This window comes from Anomaloglossus baeobatrachus, chromosome 6, assembly GCF_048569485.1.
Source record: "Anomaloglossus baeobatrachus isolate aAnoBae1 chromosome 6, aAnoBae1.hap1, whole genome shotgun sequence".
Taxonomy (NCBI): domain Eukaryota; kingdom Metazoa; phylum Chordata; class Amphibia; order Anura; family Aromobatidae; genus Anomaloglossus; species Anomaloglossus baeobatrachus.
In genome coordinates, this window is record NC_134358.1 from 244150935 (window position 1) to 244170746 (window position 19812).

General features: G+C 46.3%; 1 protein-coding gene across 1 annotated transcript in view; it reads left to right on the forward strand.

The window, feature by feature from the left end:
* Positions 1-19812, forward strand: part of BLOC1S5 (biogenesis of lysosomal organelles complex 1 subunit 5) — an 86316-nt gene that overhangs the window by 45598 nt on the left and 20906 nt on the right. Inside the window, exon 4 of the mRNA XM_075316457.1 lies at positions 8394-8452. Within this exon, the coding sequence (XP_075172572.1) occupies positions 8394-8452 (59 nt within the window). The remainder of the gene's footprint in view (positions 1-8393; positions 8453-19812) is intronic.

A 19812-nucleotide genomic window follows, 5' to 3' on the forward strand; every position in this document is an offset into this window, starting at 1 on the left:
CTTCATCCCGGACGCTGCAGCAGCTGCTGATTTGTGAAGACCGGCGGACTTCCGCGCCGACCGCGCCTGCTTGTCGGCCGCGGTCTTAAATTTAGTCCCCGGCTTCATTGCGGCTTAGTAGCAAAACTCCCGCCCCCGGGCCTGTCTGTCAGGGGTAAGGGCGGGACTGCCGACCTGACGTCGGATGTGAGGGCCGGAGCATCCTGTATGTTTCCTCCCCCCTCACTGATCACTGTGGGGACCCCAGATTCCCGTACTTTTCTAGCGCCGCCCACGGCTCCACTGCTCCCCAGAGAGCTCCGGCAGCCATTTTTTTGGCATTCTGCCGGTGGAGGATTTCCAGGAAAGAGCTCTGCAACTCTGGGAGACCTAAGGCAGGGAATCTGGAGGACACACGCTCCGCTTTTTAGCGGTCGGTAAGCCACACCGGTCACCCGGTGCTGGTCCCCTTAGGGTGCCGGAATAGATACTATATATATATATATATATATATATTTCTGTTCGGTCGGGCTATATACCTTTTCCCATATACCCTCAGTGATCACTCTCCTCGGAGACAACAGCATGTCGTCCACAAGGAGCAAGGGTGCCAAGGCACAGGGTTATTTTGCGACCTGTACCTCTTGTGCGGCTATGTTACCTGCGGGTTCCACCTACCCTCACTGTGAGCAATGCTCGACCCCTGTTTTGCTTGCTCAGCCGGAGCCTCGGTCACTAGTGGGCCCCTCGGCTCAGGTAGACCCCCCTGCTCCCCCTGTCCAGGCGGCAGGGACAGAGTTTGCCGTTTTTGCTGAGAAACTCTGAGTCACTTTCACAATCCATGGCTCAGTCTATGGACAAATGGTCTGCCAAGCTGCTTAAAGCTTTGCAGTCTAGACCGGTCCTTACACAGGCCCCGGGCCCTGTTGGATCGTCGCCTCCAGGCCCCTCTCTGTCCGCGCCGCAGCGCGCTCCCAGGGGGGGCCCTAGGTCTCACGTGGAGGACTCCTGCCCGGACCACAGTCCCAGACCGGCTAAGCGGGCTCGCTGGGAATCTTCCCCGACTTCTTCACGCTGCTCGGGTTCCCAGCTTGAGGACTCTCTGGAGGACGAGGCGGACGTCGCAGCTCAGGGCTCTGACCCTGACGTTGCTCTCAATCTTGATGCACCTGAAGGGGACGCCATAGTAAATGACCTTATATCGTCCATCAACCAGGTGTTAGATCTATCTCCCCCGCCGCCACCTGTAGAGGAGTCGACTTCTCAGCAGGAGAAACACCAGTTTGTGAGCACCAGACGGTTTCGGATGGAATCTCTCCGCTCGGTCATCGCATCGATGTCACAAGGAGACTTCCTAGCATCGATCGACATCAAGGATGCTAATCTCCATGTGCCGATCGCACCCGAACATCAACGCTTTTTGCGTTTCGCCATCGGGGACGAACACCTTCAGTTCGTGGCATTGCCTTTCGGCCTGGCGACAGCCCCACGGGTGTTCACCAAGGTCATGGCATCTGTTGTGGCGGTCCTACACTCTCAGGGCCACTCGGTGATTCCCTACTTAGACGATCTTCTGGTCAGGGCACCCTCTCAGATGGCGTGTCAAAACAGCCTTTCCGTCGCTCTGGCGACTCTCCAGCAGTTCGGGTGGATCATCAACTTCCCAAAATCCAAGTTGACACCGACCCAATCACTGACTTACCTCGGGATGGAGTTTCATACTCAGTCAGCGGTAGTCATGCTACCGCTGGACAAACAGCTTTCTCTGCAGGCAGGGGTGCAATCTCTTCTTCGGGGTCAGTCACACCCCTTGAGGCGTCTCATGCACTTCCTGGGGAAGATGGTGGCAGCGATGGAGGCAGTGCCATTCGCGCAATTCCATCTGCGGCCACTCCAGTGGGACATTCTCCGCAAATGGGACAGGAGGTCGACTTCCCTCGACAGGAACGTCTCTCTTTCCCTTGCAACCAAGACGTCACTTCAGTGGTGGCTCCTGCCCAACTCTCTGTCGCGGGGAAAATCCTTCCTACCCCCAACCTGGGCTGTGGTCACCACGGACGCGAGCCTGTCAGGGTGGGGGGCGGTTTTTCTCCACCACAGGGCTCAGGGAACCTGGACTCCGATAGAGTCTTCCCTTCAGATCAATATTCTGGAGATAAGGGCAGTGTATCTAGCCCTATTGGCTTTTCATCGGTGGCTGGAGGGCAGGCAGATCCGTATCCAGTCGGACAACGCCACTGCCGTCGCATACATCAACCACCAAGGCGGCACTCGCAGTCGTCAAGCCTTCCAGGAGGTCCGACGGATTCTGCAGTGGGTGGAAGCCACAGCTTCCACCATCTCCGCAGTTCACATCCCGGGCGTAGAAAACTGGGAAGCAGATTTTCTCAGTCTTCAGGGCATGGACGCGGGGGAATGGTCTCTTCACCCAGACGTGTTTCGAGAGATCTGTCGCCGCTGGGGAACGCCGGACGTCGATCTCATGGCGTCACGGCACAACAACAAAGTCCCGGCATTCATGGCCCGGTCTCAAGATCACAGAGCTCTGGCGGCGGACGCATTAGTTCAGGATTGGTCGCAGTTTCGACTGCCTTATGTATTTCCTCCTCTGGCGATGCTGCCCAGAGTGCTGCGCAAAATCAGGTCCGACTGTCGTCGCGCCATTCTCGTCGCCCCAGATTGGCCGAGGCGGTTGTGGTACCCGGATCTGTGGCATCTCACGGTGGGTCAACCGTGGGCGCTCCCAGACCGCCCAGACTTGCTGTCACAAGGGCCGTTTTTCCATCAGAATTCTGCGGCCCTCAACCTGACTGTGTGGCCATTGAGTCCTGGCTCCTAGCGTCCTCAGGGTTATCTCAAGATGTCATTGCCACCATGAGACAGGCCAGGAAACCAACGTCCGCCAAGATCTATCACAGGTCTTGGAGGATCTTCTTATCCTGGTGCTTTGATAATGGTTTTACTCCCTGGCCCTTTGCCTTACCCACTTTTCTTTCATTCCTTCAATCCGGAATGGACAAGGGTTTGTCTCTCGGCTCTCTCAAGGGACAAGTATCGGCGCTATCCGTATTTTTTCAAAAGCGTCTAGCCAGGTTTCCGCAGGTCCGCACGTTCCTGCAGGGAGTTTGCCACATAGTCCCACCTTATAAGCGTCCGCTGGAACCCTGGGACCTTAACAGGGTGCTAACGGCTCTTCAGAAACCACCTTTCAAGCCGCTGCGGGATGTCTCTTTATCACGTCTTTCGCAGAAGGTGGAATTTCTAGTGGCAGTTACATCGCTCCGTAGAGTGTCGGAGCTGGCAGCGCTGTCATGCAAAGCCCCCTTCCTGGTGTTTCACCAGGATAAGGTGGTTCTGCGTCCTGTTCCGGAATTTCTCCCTAAGGTGGTATCTCCTTTTCATCTCAATCAGGATATCTCCTTACCTTCATTTTGCCCTAATCCAATTCACCAATGTGAAAAGGATTTGCACTCATTAGATCTGGTGAGAGCACTCCGGCTCTACGTGTCTCGCACGGCGCCCCTGCGCCGTTCAGATGCGCTCTTTGTCCTTGTCGCTGGCCAGCGTAAGGGTTCGCAGGCTTCCAAGTCAACCTTGGCTCGGTGGATCAAGGAACCGATTCATGAAGCCTACCGTTCTTCTGGGCTTCCGCTTCCTTTGGGGCTGAAATCCCATTCTACCAGAGCCGTGGGTGCGTCCTGGGCATTGCGGCACCGGGCTACGGCTCAGCAGGTGTGTCAGGCAGCTACCTGGTCTAGTCTGCACACTTTCACGAAACACTATCAGGTGCATACCTATGCTTCGGCAGACGCCAGTCTAGGTAGGCGAGTCCTTCAGGCGGCGGTTGCCCACCTGTAAGAGGGGGTCGTTTTCGGCTCTTTTTATCGAGGTATTCTTTTACCCACCCAGGGACTGCTTTTGGACGTCCCAATTGTCTGGGTCTCCCAATGGAGCGACAAAGAAGAAGGGAATTTTGTTTACTTACCGTAAATTCCTTTTCTTCTAGCTCCTATTGGGAGACCCAGCACCCGCCCCTGTTCCCTTCGGGCTGTTTTGTTCTTTTGTGTACACATGTTGTTCATGTTGAATTGTTCTTTTGGTTCATGGTTTTCAGTTCTCCGAACATCCTTCGGATTGAATTTACCTTAGACCAATTTATAAGTTTCCTCCTTCCTGCTTTTGCACCAAAACTGAGGAGCCCGTGATGCACGGGAGGGTGTATAGGCAGAGGGGAGGGGTTACACTTTTTAAAGTGTAATACTTTGTGTGGCCTCCGGAGGCAGAAGCTATACACCCAAATGTCTGGGTCTCCCAATAGGAGCTAGAAGAAAAGGAATTTATGGTAAGTAAACAAAATTCCCTTCTTTCCTATTTTCCTCCTCTAAAACCAGGGTGCGTCTTATAGACCGAAAAATACGGCAACTGCTAGATCTGCAGCAGAGAAAACATTTATTTTATCAAAATGACAGCAAACAGCTCAGTAAGTGACACATCACTGGAATCAGGGTCTCTGTCTCTACATTATGCTACTCTCAGATGGTGGAGCAAAACTTTTTTCTCTATGCTGCTTTTGACTTGTCTGGAACAATTCTTCATTCACATGACTGTGGCTTAGTTGCAGTTTATTGCACAGTTTCTTGCCTGAGCTATTTCTCATCTATCTTGAGGGTTGTTGAGAGTCTTAGGCTATGTGCGCACTGGGAAATGGAATTTTCTTGAGAAAATTCCGCATGCTCTCAAGGATTACCGCACCCGCGGTAAAAAACCGTGGGAAACCGCACCCGAAAACCGCATGCGGTTTGCCGCGGTTTGCTGCGGTTTTACCGCGGTATTATTCGCGGTATTGCCGCGGTTTTGCCGCGTGCGGGTTGGGATGTGCTTTATTGCATTCAATGCAATAAAGCACATTGAAGAAAAAAAAAAAAAAAGTCATTTAATTCTGAGATAGTAGATAGACAGAAGAATAGATAGAGAGATAGACAGACAGAGGGATAGATAGAGGACAGATCGCTGCATTTCCCACGGTCGGCAGTGAGTTCACATTACCGGCCGTGGGAAATGACCGGTAATTACCTCTGCTGTTTGCTGCTTTCATTCAGCGCTGTGTCTGTGACAGTCGCGGCTGGATGTCAGCAGCGCAGGACCTGTGGATTACGCCGGAGCGGTGGATTACGCCGGAGCTTTGGTGCGGGAGGGGTTAATAAAATGGTGAACGAGGCTTGTTTGTTTTATTTAAAATAAAGGATTTTTCGGTGTCTGTGTTTTTTTTCACTTTACTTACGGGTTGATCATGTCAGCTGTCACATAGACGCTGCCATGATCAAGCCTGGAGTTAATGGCGGTGGTCCCCCACCACCATTAACCCCTTGTATTACCTTGCTGCCACTGCTACACGGCGGCAAGAAGAGCCGAGGACACGCCGGTGCTGCCGCATAATGTATGCGACAGTGCCGGGGCAGCTGCGGCTGATATTCTCGGCTGCGGGAGGTGGGAGGGAAGCGGGGGACATTAACCCTGCCCCTCGCCCTCCCCAGCCTGAGAATACCGGGCCGCCACTGTGTGCTTACCTCGGCTGGAAGGTAAATATGCAGCGGAGCCCACGTTCTTTGTTTTCTATATTTCCGTTTTCTTTCTATGTGTGTTCTATGTGTCTGTGTTCTATGTCTGTGATCTGTGTGTGTTTACTCTCTGCACGGCTTCCTCTTCCTGTAATGACATCACTTCCCTGCAAAACCGCAAGCAAGCGATGTACATTACCAGAGGTAAACCGCAAAATACCGCAGGGAATAACGCAGGAAAACGCAGTGAACCGCACAGAACTTGCTGCCTGCGTTATTCCCTGCGGGATTTCATGATTAACATTGGAGTCAATGGAGTGAAATCCCGCAGCGATGTGCGGAAAAGAAGTGACATGCACTTGTTTTTGCTGCGGGATTCCCGCAGCAAAACATGCAGCTGTCAAATTCCGCCTAGTGCGCACAGGATTTTTTTTCTCCATAGGATTTGCTGGTGATTCACTGCAGAGATGTTATGAACATTTTCTGCAGCGAAACATGCAGCAAATCCGCGGAAAATCCGCGGCAAAATCCGGTAAGTGCGCACATAGCCTTAGAGATTTTTCTTGTATTGCATGGTAGTAGGTACTATATGATGCTTTGGTGGGAGACCTTAAAGGGAACCTGTCATCAGAAATTTTGCTTTAAACCTAAAAGTTTCCCCCTCTGCAGCTCCTGGGCTGCATTCTAGCAAGGTTCCTGTACTTTTTGTGGCCCCTTTTAAACCAAATTAAATACTTTATAAACTTGTACCTTTTGCTATGTAAATTTTGTAAATCGTCCATGGGGGCGGGCTCTCTGCTGACCGTTGCTGTTCCTCCAGCAGATTTACGCCGCCCCCCCAACGCTGAATTTCATCTCTCAGGACGCCGCCCGAGGTCCCGTGCATGCGCTGTGCGACTGTAGCGGGACTGTGCACCTGTGACTGCTGGTAACGTTTTGCGCAGGCACGAGGTTATGGGCGGCGCTGTGAGTGTCATCAGCAAGTGCCGCCCATAACCTCGTGACCGCACTTTCCCCTCTTCCTCCAGCGTTCTGCGCAAGTGCTTGCTGGCCAGATGACCAGTCGTCACCTCTTTCCCATCTTGCCCTGCTGCAGGGTAAGATGGGAAGGAGGTGACGTCAGGTCATTTGGCCGGCGAGCGCTTGCGCAGAACGCTGGAGGCAGTGGGGGAAAGCGCGTCCACGAGATTATGGGCGGGCACTTGCGATGCAATCACAGCGCCGCCCATAATCTCGTGCTTGTGACACACGTCACCAGCGATCATGGCGTGAGCGGCACCTCGGGCGCAGTGGGCGGCGTCCTGATGGATGAAATGGAGCGTGGGGGGACGGCGTCAATGTGCTGGAGGAACAGCAACGGTCAGCAGAGAGCCCGCCCCCATGGACTATTTACAACATTTACATAGCAAAAGGTACAAGTTTATAAAGTGTTTAATTTGGTTTAAAAGGGGCCACAAAAAGTACAGGAACCTTGCTAGAATGCAGCCCAGGAGCTGCAGAGGGGGAAACTTTTAGGTTTAAAGCAAAATTTCTGATGACAGGTTCCCTTTAATGTGGAAACATATCATTAAAGATGTATTCCAATCTCCAAAATGCTATCCCAACATGTAGTAGGTGTAATAATATTAGCATAAATCTCCGATTTGAGGTGTAGTGTCGTTTCTCTGATTAGCTATGTTGCTTACCTCATTTCACAGGGCATTGCAGTTGCTTAGGTATCTCTGGTTATAACCACTAGCAACTAACTGTTGCTATATGAGTGATCGTAACCATGGATACCTAAGCCACTGCAATAACTGGCACATGAGGTACGCAACCTAGCTAATCAAGAGAACTATACTACATTTCTAATTGGAGGGATTTACAAACATTATTAATATTACACCTGCTACATCTTGGGATTGGTTCTTGGAGATGGCAATATCCCCTTAAAGCAAGAATACAACTGGTCCATGATTAGGGTTTTGCAGGCCCCAGGTCCGACATCGGTACATCGGATCTATGGTAGCCGGACCAAGGCACGGAAAACTTCCTCGCCTGGCATTTGAAGTCCAGCAATAGTACCAAGAATGGGGATTAGATAAAAAGGCAGAGATGCCAGTTGCAGTCGTCCTTCCGCTCTCCTATTGGATTGGTCTGGGACTAGCATTTAAACCCTTGGTGAATGTTTACACAGTGTATTCACATTTTTTCTCTATGTTTCTGTTTTTTTCTTTCCATGATTTTCCAAAATTGCATTAAAAACGCATCAAATATACTGTGATTTCTGAACGTTGTCGCAAATAAAGCATCATGAATACATGGTGTGAACATGGCCTTGGGTGGAAAGACGTTATTTTTTCACTTGCATTGCTTACCATGTTGTTATATGAAGGGAGCAGTATTTTTTTTTTCTTTTGCTGTGCCACTTGTTCATTATTTATCTGGAAGTAATTTTTTTCTGACGGTGGCCAGAGTTTGGATTAGGCATAGAACAAGTGAAATCCTTACATGCTTGTCGGAGCCTTCTAGAACATGTAAATAAAGGAAGTATTTGAGTCTTCGCTCCATCTGTTAACAATCTGTGACTTGTCAAGCCTTTCCTTCCATATGCGCAGTGAGCTCCAAATTCCCATTGCTTGTCAGCAGTATAAAGTGATGGGGCCTTAATATCCTTTCCTGCTTTGGTTTCTCGAAAGCAACGGGGTGCAGTGCACTGAACCAGGGCTTCGCAGTTCTCACCCATGGGCACTTCCTGAACATACTGCTAAAATGTTTTACTACGATGAGTCTGCAGTCTACCGCACACTGATGTGGACACAGTTTCCTCGCGAGGACAGGACAGCTGATTAATCCATTCATATCTGTTTCTTTCAGTGGAAACTGCCAATCACACCATCCATAGGCTCCAGCAGCGAGACCAGGAGAATGAGAAGGTAAATATGGCTCTCAGCACGTTTGTCACCAAACTCCGAGATTCCCAAAACGGCCAGGAAACCTGTCGAGAAGCTGAAATACCCTGTGAAAAGCTTTTTCTTTTCTTTGTATGCTTGATATAGGCAAAGATTACTATAAAGAAGAAACCCAAGTATAGCAAATCTGGCTAGATATGCAGACACATGTATGTACTAAGGACCACCAAACACATAGAAAGATGGAGACTGACCATGATTGAGGTGTATGACTGCTCGTTATAGATCACACAAACTCTACAATATACATTTTGTAACAACATGACATAAGCGAATGCACGTTTTGTGATTGGCAATAATTTCGCTGTACAGAAAATACGCTAAGTTCTTAATCTGCATTTATTTTCTAGTAATTATTGTTTATTGGATTATGCCACTACCTTCTAGGTCCATCTGGCATCCCCTGCCTAGTTCTGCCCATTCCACCATTTTTCATTGTTATCTTGTGGTGTCACAACTATTATCCACAGCGCTTGAGCAATTATACTAGGAAAATGGTTGTGGATTAGTGTTGAGCGGACCCGAACTGTAAAAGTCCGGATCCGCGCGGTTTCAGCGTCCGATTCGGATCCGACCTGGACCCGGGAATCCGGCTGCACGGTCCGGGTTCGGGATTTTTTTTTTTCTCTCTCTCTTTCTCTCTTTCTCTTTTTCTCCCTTTTTTTTCGCCTTTTTTTTTCGCCTCCTTTTTTTCGCCTCCTTTTTTTTTCGCCTCCTTTTTTTCCTAGTCCCGGATCCACTCCCCATTGACTTACATTGGTCCGGATCGGATCCGGACTTCTGTGACAACCCGCGACGGGTCCACCGGACCTGGATTATTATTAGCAATCCGCTCAACTCTATTGTGGATACAATTGTCCAATAGTTCTGACACGAGCTCTGTATTACTGAAATGAAATGCTGAAACCAAAAATGGACACAACTGGGCAGTAGCCAAATAGTAGATTTTGTCATGTAAAAAATCAAATCTTATCACTTTAGAATTTTCTCCATCTTAAAGGAGTTGTAGCACCAAAAAAGTACATTTTAATCAATAGATCTTGGAATAAGAAAACGTTCCTGTGATGAGATAATCTTATATATGTGTCCCTGCTATGTACTGTGTAATGGCTGTGTCTGACCGTACAGGGACACGCTCTGAGCACACCACATCTTCTGGCAAGGTTATAATTAAAGATCTCAGCACAGGAACAATTTTTAACGCATCCAATTTGCAAATTGTTTGTATTCTGAGATCTACTGACTAAAATGAACTTTGTTCATGGCAACCCCTTTAATGTCACCTGTTAGCTGTACAATTCAATTGAGAACAATCTGAAATGTGTTCATATGCACAGCCTTCATCCAATACTTTGTTCAAGTACTTCTGGAATATATGACAGCATTCAGTTTTTTAGTAAAAGCCTAAGCATGGCACATCTAGAATTGGCAATCTTTGTCCACTCTTAGGGGTACTTTTACACGCTGCGACATTGCTAGCATCGGCTAGTGATGTCCAGCAAGATAGTACCCGCCCCCGTTGCACATGCAATATGTGTTGATTGCTGCCGTAGCGAACATTACCACTATGGCAGCGTTACACGCGCATACCTGGTCGGCGACGTCGCTGTGACTGCCGAACAATCCCTCCTTCAAGGGGGAGGTGCGTTCAGCGTTACAGCGACGTCACCGCGACATCCCTAATCGGCCGGCCAATAGAAGCAGAGGGGCGGAGATGAGCGGGACATAACATACCACCCACCTTCTCCCTTCCGCATTGCCGTCGGGACACAGGTAAGGAGATGTTTGTCGCTCCTGCGGGTTTACACACAGCGATGTGTGGTGCCGCAGGAGTGACAAACAACATCGTACCTGTGGTCGATCCGACATTATGGAAATGAACGACGTTACACAGATCAGCGAGATTGTACGCTTCTATGCTCGTTCATTGTTCCATCTAGGATTTACACGTTGCAATGTCGCTACCGGCGTCGGATGTGCGTCACTAACGACGTGACCCAGACGATATAGTGGTAGCGATGTCGCAACGTGTAAAGTACCCCTTACTTGCAGTAGCACTCCAGATCTGTCAGAATTCGGGGGCATCTCATTTGTAAAGCCCTAATCAGGACTGTGAAATTCCAAAACGCTCCTCTTCTGGGGAAGCCATTCTTTTATTATGTTGTAGGTATGCTTATGGTCATCATGCTGAACGTTGAAATTTATCTTCAGCTGTTTAGCAGAGGCCTGAAGGTTTTGATGCAAAATTGACTGATATTTGAAAATGTTCATAATTGACTACACCTTGGACTAAAACCCCAGTTCCAGCTGCTGAAAACAACCCCAAAGCATAATGCTGCCTACAACATGCTTGACTGTGGGTATGGTGTTCCTTTGGTGATGTGCAGTGTTGGCTTTGCATAAAACATCCCTTTTGGAATTACGGCCAAAAAGTTCATCTTGGTCTCGTCAGCCCATAACATTACTCCCCACATGCTTTAGGAAGACTTGATGAAAGTTTTGGTAAAAACATATCTAAGCTTAGACATATTTTTTTTTATTTTTTTTTTTTAAGGAAAGGCCTCATCTTACCACCTTATCCCACAGGCCAAACATAAGAAGAATGCAGAAGATTATCTCTTGCAATACACAACCAGTACTTGTCATGATTTGAGATCCCTTTGCTGTATTGCAAGCTGTTTAACGGACTATGGTTTGTCCTGTAAAATGCAACTAAGGATATGTCAGAAACATTTAACTAAAATTGCAAAACTTTAAATGCGGTTAATCACAATCACTATAAATGATGGCAGTTGAGCATTGACTACTGTTTAAATTTAATTGGCTAATTCTGAGCACAACCACATCCCAACCATAAGGCCTCATTCACATAGCCCTATTTTTGATCCGTATTTTTCATCAGTATTTGTATGCCATAATAAAGCATAGATGTCAATCTTTCAATTAGTTTTTTTTTCTGTAAGTTACACTCCTGGCATACAAACGCTGATGCTCACACTTATGTAACCACATTATTTTAGTTTTATTATTATTCCCACCTCAAAATTATCTGTTTTTCTCAATGGATTAGTCATGCTAGGTATGGGGAAATACCGAGCGAATGGCAAAAAAGGAGGGAAGAGGGTAAACTCTGTGTCTAGGGAAGGAGGAAATGGCGACCCCTTGATAAAACGTTCTGCGCCAAGCAGTATACCTGGCCCTGGCTGACCCTGAACTGGGCTCTAGTTAATGAATGGGCAGGATGAGTGCTAGTCAATAGAAAACCTAGGGAAAACAAACAGGGGAGAGCAAACAAACAACTAGTCCCAAAGATGATTGGGTCAGAGGAATGGCAACATACAAAAACTTTTTCTTTAGATGATTACAAGCCGACTGCTTGCAATCAGGATCGTATAAGAACCTAACTCTATCACCAGCAACATACCATGGGGAAATGCAAGTATATAAAGACAGGGTGAGGGATAACAGCTGAAAGGAAAAGATCTCTGCAGGGTCCTAATGGCGAAAGGGCAAACCCTAAAACAGAAGACACACAATTCCATTCACACCACAGAGTAAAGATGTAATATCAAGGAGCAGTTTGTGCAGCCAAAAGTAGTGACCTGCTGTAGCCAGACACCACAGGGTTGTCTGTCAACCATGACACACCCGTGATAGAATTTGTTCAGATTATGGTTGACATTAGAGATAGAAAAAGGTCTGAAATTCTTCTTCTTTCAAAAAAAAAGTTTAACATGACAAAAACTGGCATTTTAAAAAGTGTGCTGACTTTATATCCAATTTAGATAGTCCTCCAAACTTTATACATTACAAAATAGATCTTGGGCTTAATAAACATGCTGTATTTAGTTTCAAAATATGGCAGAGAGGCTGCATAATCCTTTATGAAAGTTTAATGCAATCTCTGCCCACTTAGCCTCTGTGCTCCTCTTCACACTGCTGAGGACTCGTGAGTTATTTCATTCTATAACTGGGCTTCAAAAATGCTCATCTTTATTATGAGGATTACACAAGTATTGTTATTCTAGCCCCTTCCATAATGTAAATAAGGAGAATATATATCCGTATATTATAACCGTATATCCATATATCCGTATATCTTTGAAATAGGATAGAAAAATTCCTTAAACCTGGGTAGCAAGGTCAGGATTTCTGAACAGGACCTGCTGGCATATTGTATTGATATGTTACAACATTTTGTAATCAGAAGACCCACCAGGGCAGAATATATTAACTTTATATGGCATAATATAGAATTGTTTGATAGAATACAGCTTATGCGGACGCACCGCCTTGTTCCACTCCACACAACGCTGGTTGACCATTGTATTAGCCTGTATACGGCAGTGACCATCAATTGGTGCAGTAGATGACCGCAATCACCGTGAATATAGACACTCGCACTGCAGTCTGCGAAGTTCTTTGTAATTATCACATTTAGTCTTAGGGGTACTTTGCACGCTGCGACATCGCTAGCCGATTGTAGCGATGTTAAGCGCGATAGTCCCCACCCCCCTCGCAGATGCGATATCTCGTGATAGCTGCCGTAGCGAACATTATCGCTACGGCAGCTTCACATGTACTTACCTGGCCGGCAACCCGCCTCTTTCCTAAGGGGGCGGGTCGTGCGGCGTCACAGCGACGTCACACGGCAGGCGGCCAATAGAAGCGGAGGGGCTGAGAAGAGCGGGGCGTAAACATCCCGCCCACCTTCTTCCTTCCTCATTGCAGCCGGGACGCAGGTAAGGAGATGTTCCTCGCTCCTGCGGCTTCACACACAGCGATGTGTGCTGCTGCAGGAACGAGGAACAACATCGTACCTGTCGCTGCAGCGAAATTATGGAAATGACAGACACTGCACAAATCACCGATTTACAACGCTTTTGCTATTGTTTATCGGTGCTTCTAGGCTTTACACCTTGCGACGTCGTTACTTGCACCTGATGTGCGTCACTTTCGATTTGACCCCGACGATATTGCAGTAGCGATGTTGCAGCGTGCAAAGTTCCCCTTAGTGTTATGTATTCCATAGGATTGCAAATTTATGTAAGAAAAGTATTATAAATAAAGAATAGTACACCATAATAGGCACAAAAAGGGCTGTTTTCATGAATGCTTTTTATTTTTATACCCTCATGTCCAAAAAAGATTGCACTGCAGTATAATGTGACATCATATCCCTCTATATTCACTGCATTTTAGACCATTAATCTTTCTCCTGTGCACAATAGTAATTTCTTCATTCTCTTTGGATCTCTAGACAGCCCAGTGATTCCATCCCTTCATATACTGGTACAAGTGGATTTTTTGCATTTGTTCATCTAAGATATTCTACACATGCCATGTTTTAGGCCTGACGAAGGGTACAGTACTCGAAACATTGCTACGTTTTACTCTGCTGTGCAATCTATTTTTTGGGATAGGAGTAGAAAAATAAAAAGCATTCATGAGCACATCCCTTTTTGTGCCTATTATTGGAGTGCTGTTGCTTTATGTATAATAATCTGATGAAGTGGGGAGTAATGTGGCCTGCTGCATTGGAGTAAGCACCCAATTTCGTCTTTGCAACATTAATTGGAGCTTGATCAACCCACGTTTCTGTCTAATGCATATTATATACTCTTCTTTGGATACAAATAACTCCATAAAGATACAGAAAAGAGTAACTTAACCCTTCTGTAAAATATGTATGTGTCCTCTGAATGTCAGACTCTTCATGGACCTATGAGATTTGTCACTTACCTTAGCTCTTATCACATAAATTACATTTATTTTGCTATTCTCTTTATATATATATTTCACGTAAGCCATTGGCCTTTTCCAGCAGGGGGCATCATCGGTACACAGCACACATGCTCCTTACATTCCATGTTAACCCATGCTGCTCTTTTGTGGCTTAATTTTTCCACATGTTCCATTTCTTGTTTATATTTAATGGATTTCTTCACTTGTTGAGTGTGTTGTAGAAGACCATAGTGGAAAGGTAAAGCTTCCAGCTATTAGACTTTATGCAGCACCCGTGGTAATAGGGGAGTACATGAATCACTTAAGTGTCCTGTTTGACTGCTTGTTTGACTTGGGATTGAGCAAACTTGCTTGTATGAACATATATATCATGGGGCCCCTTAGCAGAAATTTGTGACCTCCAGCACTTTTACCAATAATTTTTTTGCATTTAAACCCTTAATAACTGGTATGTTTAAAATCCAGAACGTGCAGGTTTTTTGTTTGTTAAAAAGTATATTTTATGTAGTATTTCACAATTTCTCCTGAAACTTCCTAGCTTAAGCCTGCTTTACACGTTACGATTAAGCATACGATATCGTATGCGATCGTACCCGCCCCCATCATATGTGCGGCACGTTCAATTTGTTGAACGTGTTGCACAAACGATTAATTGCTGTCACGTACTTACCCTTCCATACGACCTCGATGTGGGCGGCGAACATCCACTTCCTGGAGTGGGAGGGACGTAAACATCCCGCCCACCTCCCTCCTTCCGCATTGCCGGCGGGAGCCGCGGGTCGCAGGTAAGATCTGTTCATTGTTCCCGGGGTGTCACACACAGCGATGTGTGCTACCCCGGGAACATTGAACAACCTCACGTTCAATTTTTAGCAATTGAACGATGTGTATGCGATGAACGTTTTAACGTTCAATCGCAATCGCACGTACCTCTCACACACTGCAATGTAACTTACAATGCCGGATGTGCGTCACTTACTACGTGACCCCGCCGACATATCGTAAGATATATTGTAGCGTGTAAAGCCCGCTTTAAGCACAGCGTGCAATGTGGCATTGAGGGAATGCACAGCTTTTATGCTGACTTTCTAGAGCCCAGAATAACAAGTGTATATACACTTAACGTTGAAATTGCAACCCAAAGATTAATAAGTTGTTTAATTATGAAAATCACAGGATCAATAGACATGTTAAGGCTATGTGCGCACGTTGCGTAGTGTCCATGCAGAAAATTGTGTAGCAATTTGGCAGTGCATGTGCTCTTCAAATCGCTGCAGAAACACTGCGTAATGGATGCAGTGTATGTGCAGAATAGATGCCGATTTCATGCGCTCTGGATGCTTTCTCAACCATAGACAGAGTGGGAGCTGCATCCAAAGCGCACAAAATAAGTGACATGTTGCATTTTTGAGCGCAGCGATTTGGATCAAAATTTCAGCATGCAATCGCTGCGCTCTCAAACGCAACGTGCAGATGGATTATGCACAATCTTCATAGATTGTGCAGGGGACGCAGGATGCATGCAGTAACGCTGCAGTGCAATACACAGCGTAACTGCACGCAAATACGCAACGTGCACACATAGCCAAAGAATATGCAAATTCAGAAAAAAAAACTTTTTAAAATATTTTCATTTATTTAGTATCGAGTATACACACCTTGGCATCATATCAGTGAGATTATAAATGATTTTCTGAGTAATATGATGCCATTCTGAATGCACGTGCGCATGCATATTGTCAAGATCTGCTGCTGGCAGCTCCCTTTGCCATTGCTGACCAATGATGTCCCAGATGGACTCGATGGCAGACCAGTCTTGAGATGATACAGCAAATGGTATCTTGTTTAGGCTATGCAGGCTGCTTACAGTAACACGAGTAACAGTGGCACGTTAAAATACAGCTCCTTTTATACTTTAGAGTAACGTGGGAGTTATGTTCCAGAGACCCCAGCGATAGGTGAAAATCCACAAAGTAGCGAAGTTATATTTACTTTATTATTTACCTGTATTTTTCGGATTATAAAACGCTTTTTTCCTCCCAAAAATTTGGGAGGAAAATAAGGGTTGTGTCTTATAAGCCGAATGTAGCTTACCGTGGGGTGGTGGAGAATGGTCACAGGAGGCAGGGGCAATTCTGTGGGCTGTGCGCTGTGGTGAGGCAGGGGCCATCCTGACAATGTTGGTGGTGTGGGCTTCAAATAATGGCGCCCGGAGTCGGCGCATTTGCAGATTGAGCTCTCTGCTCAAGATCTCACCTGCGCACGCTCCACCTTCGGCCCATTCATCTCGCAGAAGCGGACTTAAGGAACATGGCGCCCAGAGGTGGTGCGTCCGCAGATGAGATCTCGACTTGTCATTGATCCGATAGCTAAATCTGTGCCTGCGCTGACTGCAGGCTTCGTTTCTTTTAAGCCCGCACCACTGACAGTTTTCTGGATGTTCCTGCCTCACAACTCTTCTATCTGAAAGGTATAAATCAGGGTCAGGTCTAGTGCAAGTACTAGATGGTTTTGAGGCGTAGTTTTACATCTTGCCTGGTTTGTCCATCCCCATGAGCATTCGGGTTCAATCGTAACAGCACCTCAACAGCTGTTTTTATGTTGTTCATAGATTTCTTTCATGTAGGATTCATAACCAACTGGAATTGAAGGCAGCACATTGACATTATGCAGCTCGACATCTTTTAGGCTTATTTTGGACGAATCAACGAAGAGTCTAAATTCCTCTGGATTATGACTTTTCTTCAGAGCTTCCATTAAACTGTTGATGTTGCATGTCACAAGATCGACCTCCATGAAGAAGTATTGGACAAGATCTTTATCACGGTTGCAAAACACAGTAATCCGGACATCGCCCGCTAGGAGGTTACACTGCTGGAACCTAAGAGCTCAGCCTTATTTTTGGGGAGATCCAAATCTCTAACAAGATTGTTAATTTCTCTTTGTGGTATAAGTTGAGGTTTCTGACAGTCTGGGTTGTGAGAGGAAGATGCTTCATGACTCCAAACTCCCTTTTCTTCCTCGCTTGACTTGACTGAAAATGTATCTGGTGCTTTAGGAATCGGTAGTTCCTCTGTATATGGTACTGTGCATGTTGCAGATGGAATGTTTAGATACTGAGAAGTCCACTTCTTGCTTGAAACTCCTTTCCTAATGGGGGCACTGTGCAGAAATAGCAATTGGTAGTCTGATCCGCTGGCTCTCTCCAGATCATTGGGACTGCAAAAGACATAGATTGCTTTTTCCCATGCGACCACTGGGTAAGATGTGATGTACATCTTATTGCATAATATTTGTCAAGCCTAAGGGGTACTTTGCATGTTGCGATATCGTCGGGGTCAAATCAAAAGCGACGTACATCCGGCGCAGGTAACGACGCCGCAACGCGTAAAGCGTAGGAGAGAAGATGAACGAGCGTAAAACAGTCAAAAATCGGTGATCTGTGTCACGTAGTTCATTTTCATAATGTCGGTGCGTCCGCAGGTACGATGTTGTTTGTCGTTCCTGCAGCTCCACACATCGCTGTGTGTGAAGCCGCAGGAGCGACAAACATCTCCTTACCTGCCCCCGCCGTCCACCGGCAATGCGGAAGGGAGAAAGTGGGCGGGATGTTTACATCCCGCTCATCTCCGCCCCTCCGCTTCTATTGGCTGGCCGATTAGTGACGTCGCTGTGACGCCAAATGCACCGCCTCCTTGAAGGAGGGATTCTTCGGCAGTCACAGCGACGTCGCTGACCAGGTAAGCGCGTGTGAAGCTGCCATAGCGATAATGTTTGCTACAGCAGCTATCACAAGATATCGCATGTACGACGGGGGCAGGTACTATCGCGCTCGGCATCGCTATCATCGGCTAGCGATGTCTCAGCATGCAAAGTACCCCTAACTCTTGACCTGATTTCCTATTCTGCAGCTAAAATACAAATTGTAGGCTTTCCTTATCATGGTAGTCAAGTTTTGCCTTTGTAACACAAAACTGACTTCTCTTCTTCATATGTATCAAAACTATCTACTTTGTTTATGCAATAATAAGGCATAAAGGAAAAAACATAAGCTAAGAAATCCTAAAACTGTATACCTTACATAGAGAGCATTTAGAGACCCAAACTTGTAGAAAGAATTCTACGAAAAGCCGATAAGGTCAAAGAACAAAATATTTATTGGTTAAAAAAGACCGCCACAATGGCAGTTTGAACCAGAGGAAGAGGGCATCACATGTAGCGTGATGTGCAGTAAAACAGAAAAAGGAAAAGGGGGGACCCCCTAACGAAGGTGACACCGAAACGTGGGTGGGTGTCACATCTGCGGGCAGGCCTTCCATGCCAGATCTCCTATGATCAGGTATCTATTTTCCTTTCATTTTTTGGCCGCACAAGTTCTATCAGATTTACAAACTGTCGTCACTTTGGGTGTGTGCATCATGTTGTGCTGAAGCCACAAGTGCTTTATTCCCTTTGGCACACCATTGTTTGCACATACGACATGTGGTGTCCTCTTTTCCTGATTATATTTACCTTTTACTAGGCTGACTGTTGCATTTATAACACGCCATCTGGTCTCCCAGTCCTGCAAATTTTCACTTTTATTAACATGTGATACACACGTTATATTGCAAAACTGTGTGTCTTATTTTTTTCTGTTCATATAGTTTCTTTATTTACAAACTAATTTGTCACATTTTCTGCCATATATTGTCCCTGGACTGTTTTACTGCATATCATGGAGTATCTGCCTCCATCCATTTTACTACATGTGATGCCCTCTTCCTCTGGTTCAAACTACATTGTGGCGGTCTTTTTTAACCAATAAATATTTTGTTCTTTGACCTTATCGGCTTGTCGTAGAATTCTTTCTACAATTTTGTGTCTCTAATGTAATTTCCCGTAGGTCTCGCTCTATCCCTACAGCCCATACACCTCTTCATTATGCAATTGCGACATATGTACTTACAGTTAGGTCCAGAAATATTTGGACAGTGACACAATTTTCGCGAGTTGGGCTCTGCATGCCACCACATTGGATTTGAAATGAAACCTCTACAACAGAATTCAAGTGCAGATTGTATCGTTTAATTTGAAGGTTTGAACAAAAATATCTGATAGAAATTGTAGGAATTGTACACATTTCTTTACAAACACTCCACATTTTAGGAGGTCAAAAGTAATTGGACAAATAAACCAAACCCAAACAAAATATTTTTATTTTCAATATTTTGTTGCGAATCCTTTGGAGGCAATCACTGCCTTAAGTCTGGAACCCATGGACATCACCAAACGCTGGGTTTCCTCCTTCTTAATGCTTTGCCAGGCCTTTACAGCCACAGCCTTCAGGTCTTGCTTGTTTGTGGGTCTTTCCGTCTTAAGTCTGGATTTGAGCAAGTGAAATGCATGCTCAATTGGGTTAAGATCTGGTGATTGACTTGGCCATTGCAGAATGTTCCACTTTTTTGCACTCATGAACTCCTGGGTAGCTTTGGCTGTATGCTCGGGGTCATTGTCCATCTGTACTATGAAGCGCCGTCCGATCAACTTTGCGGCATTTGGCTGAATCTAGGCTGAAAGTATATCCCGGTACACTTCAG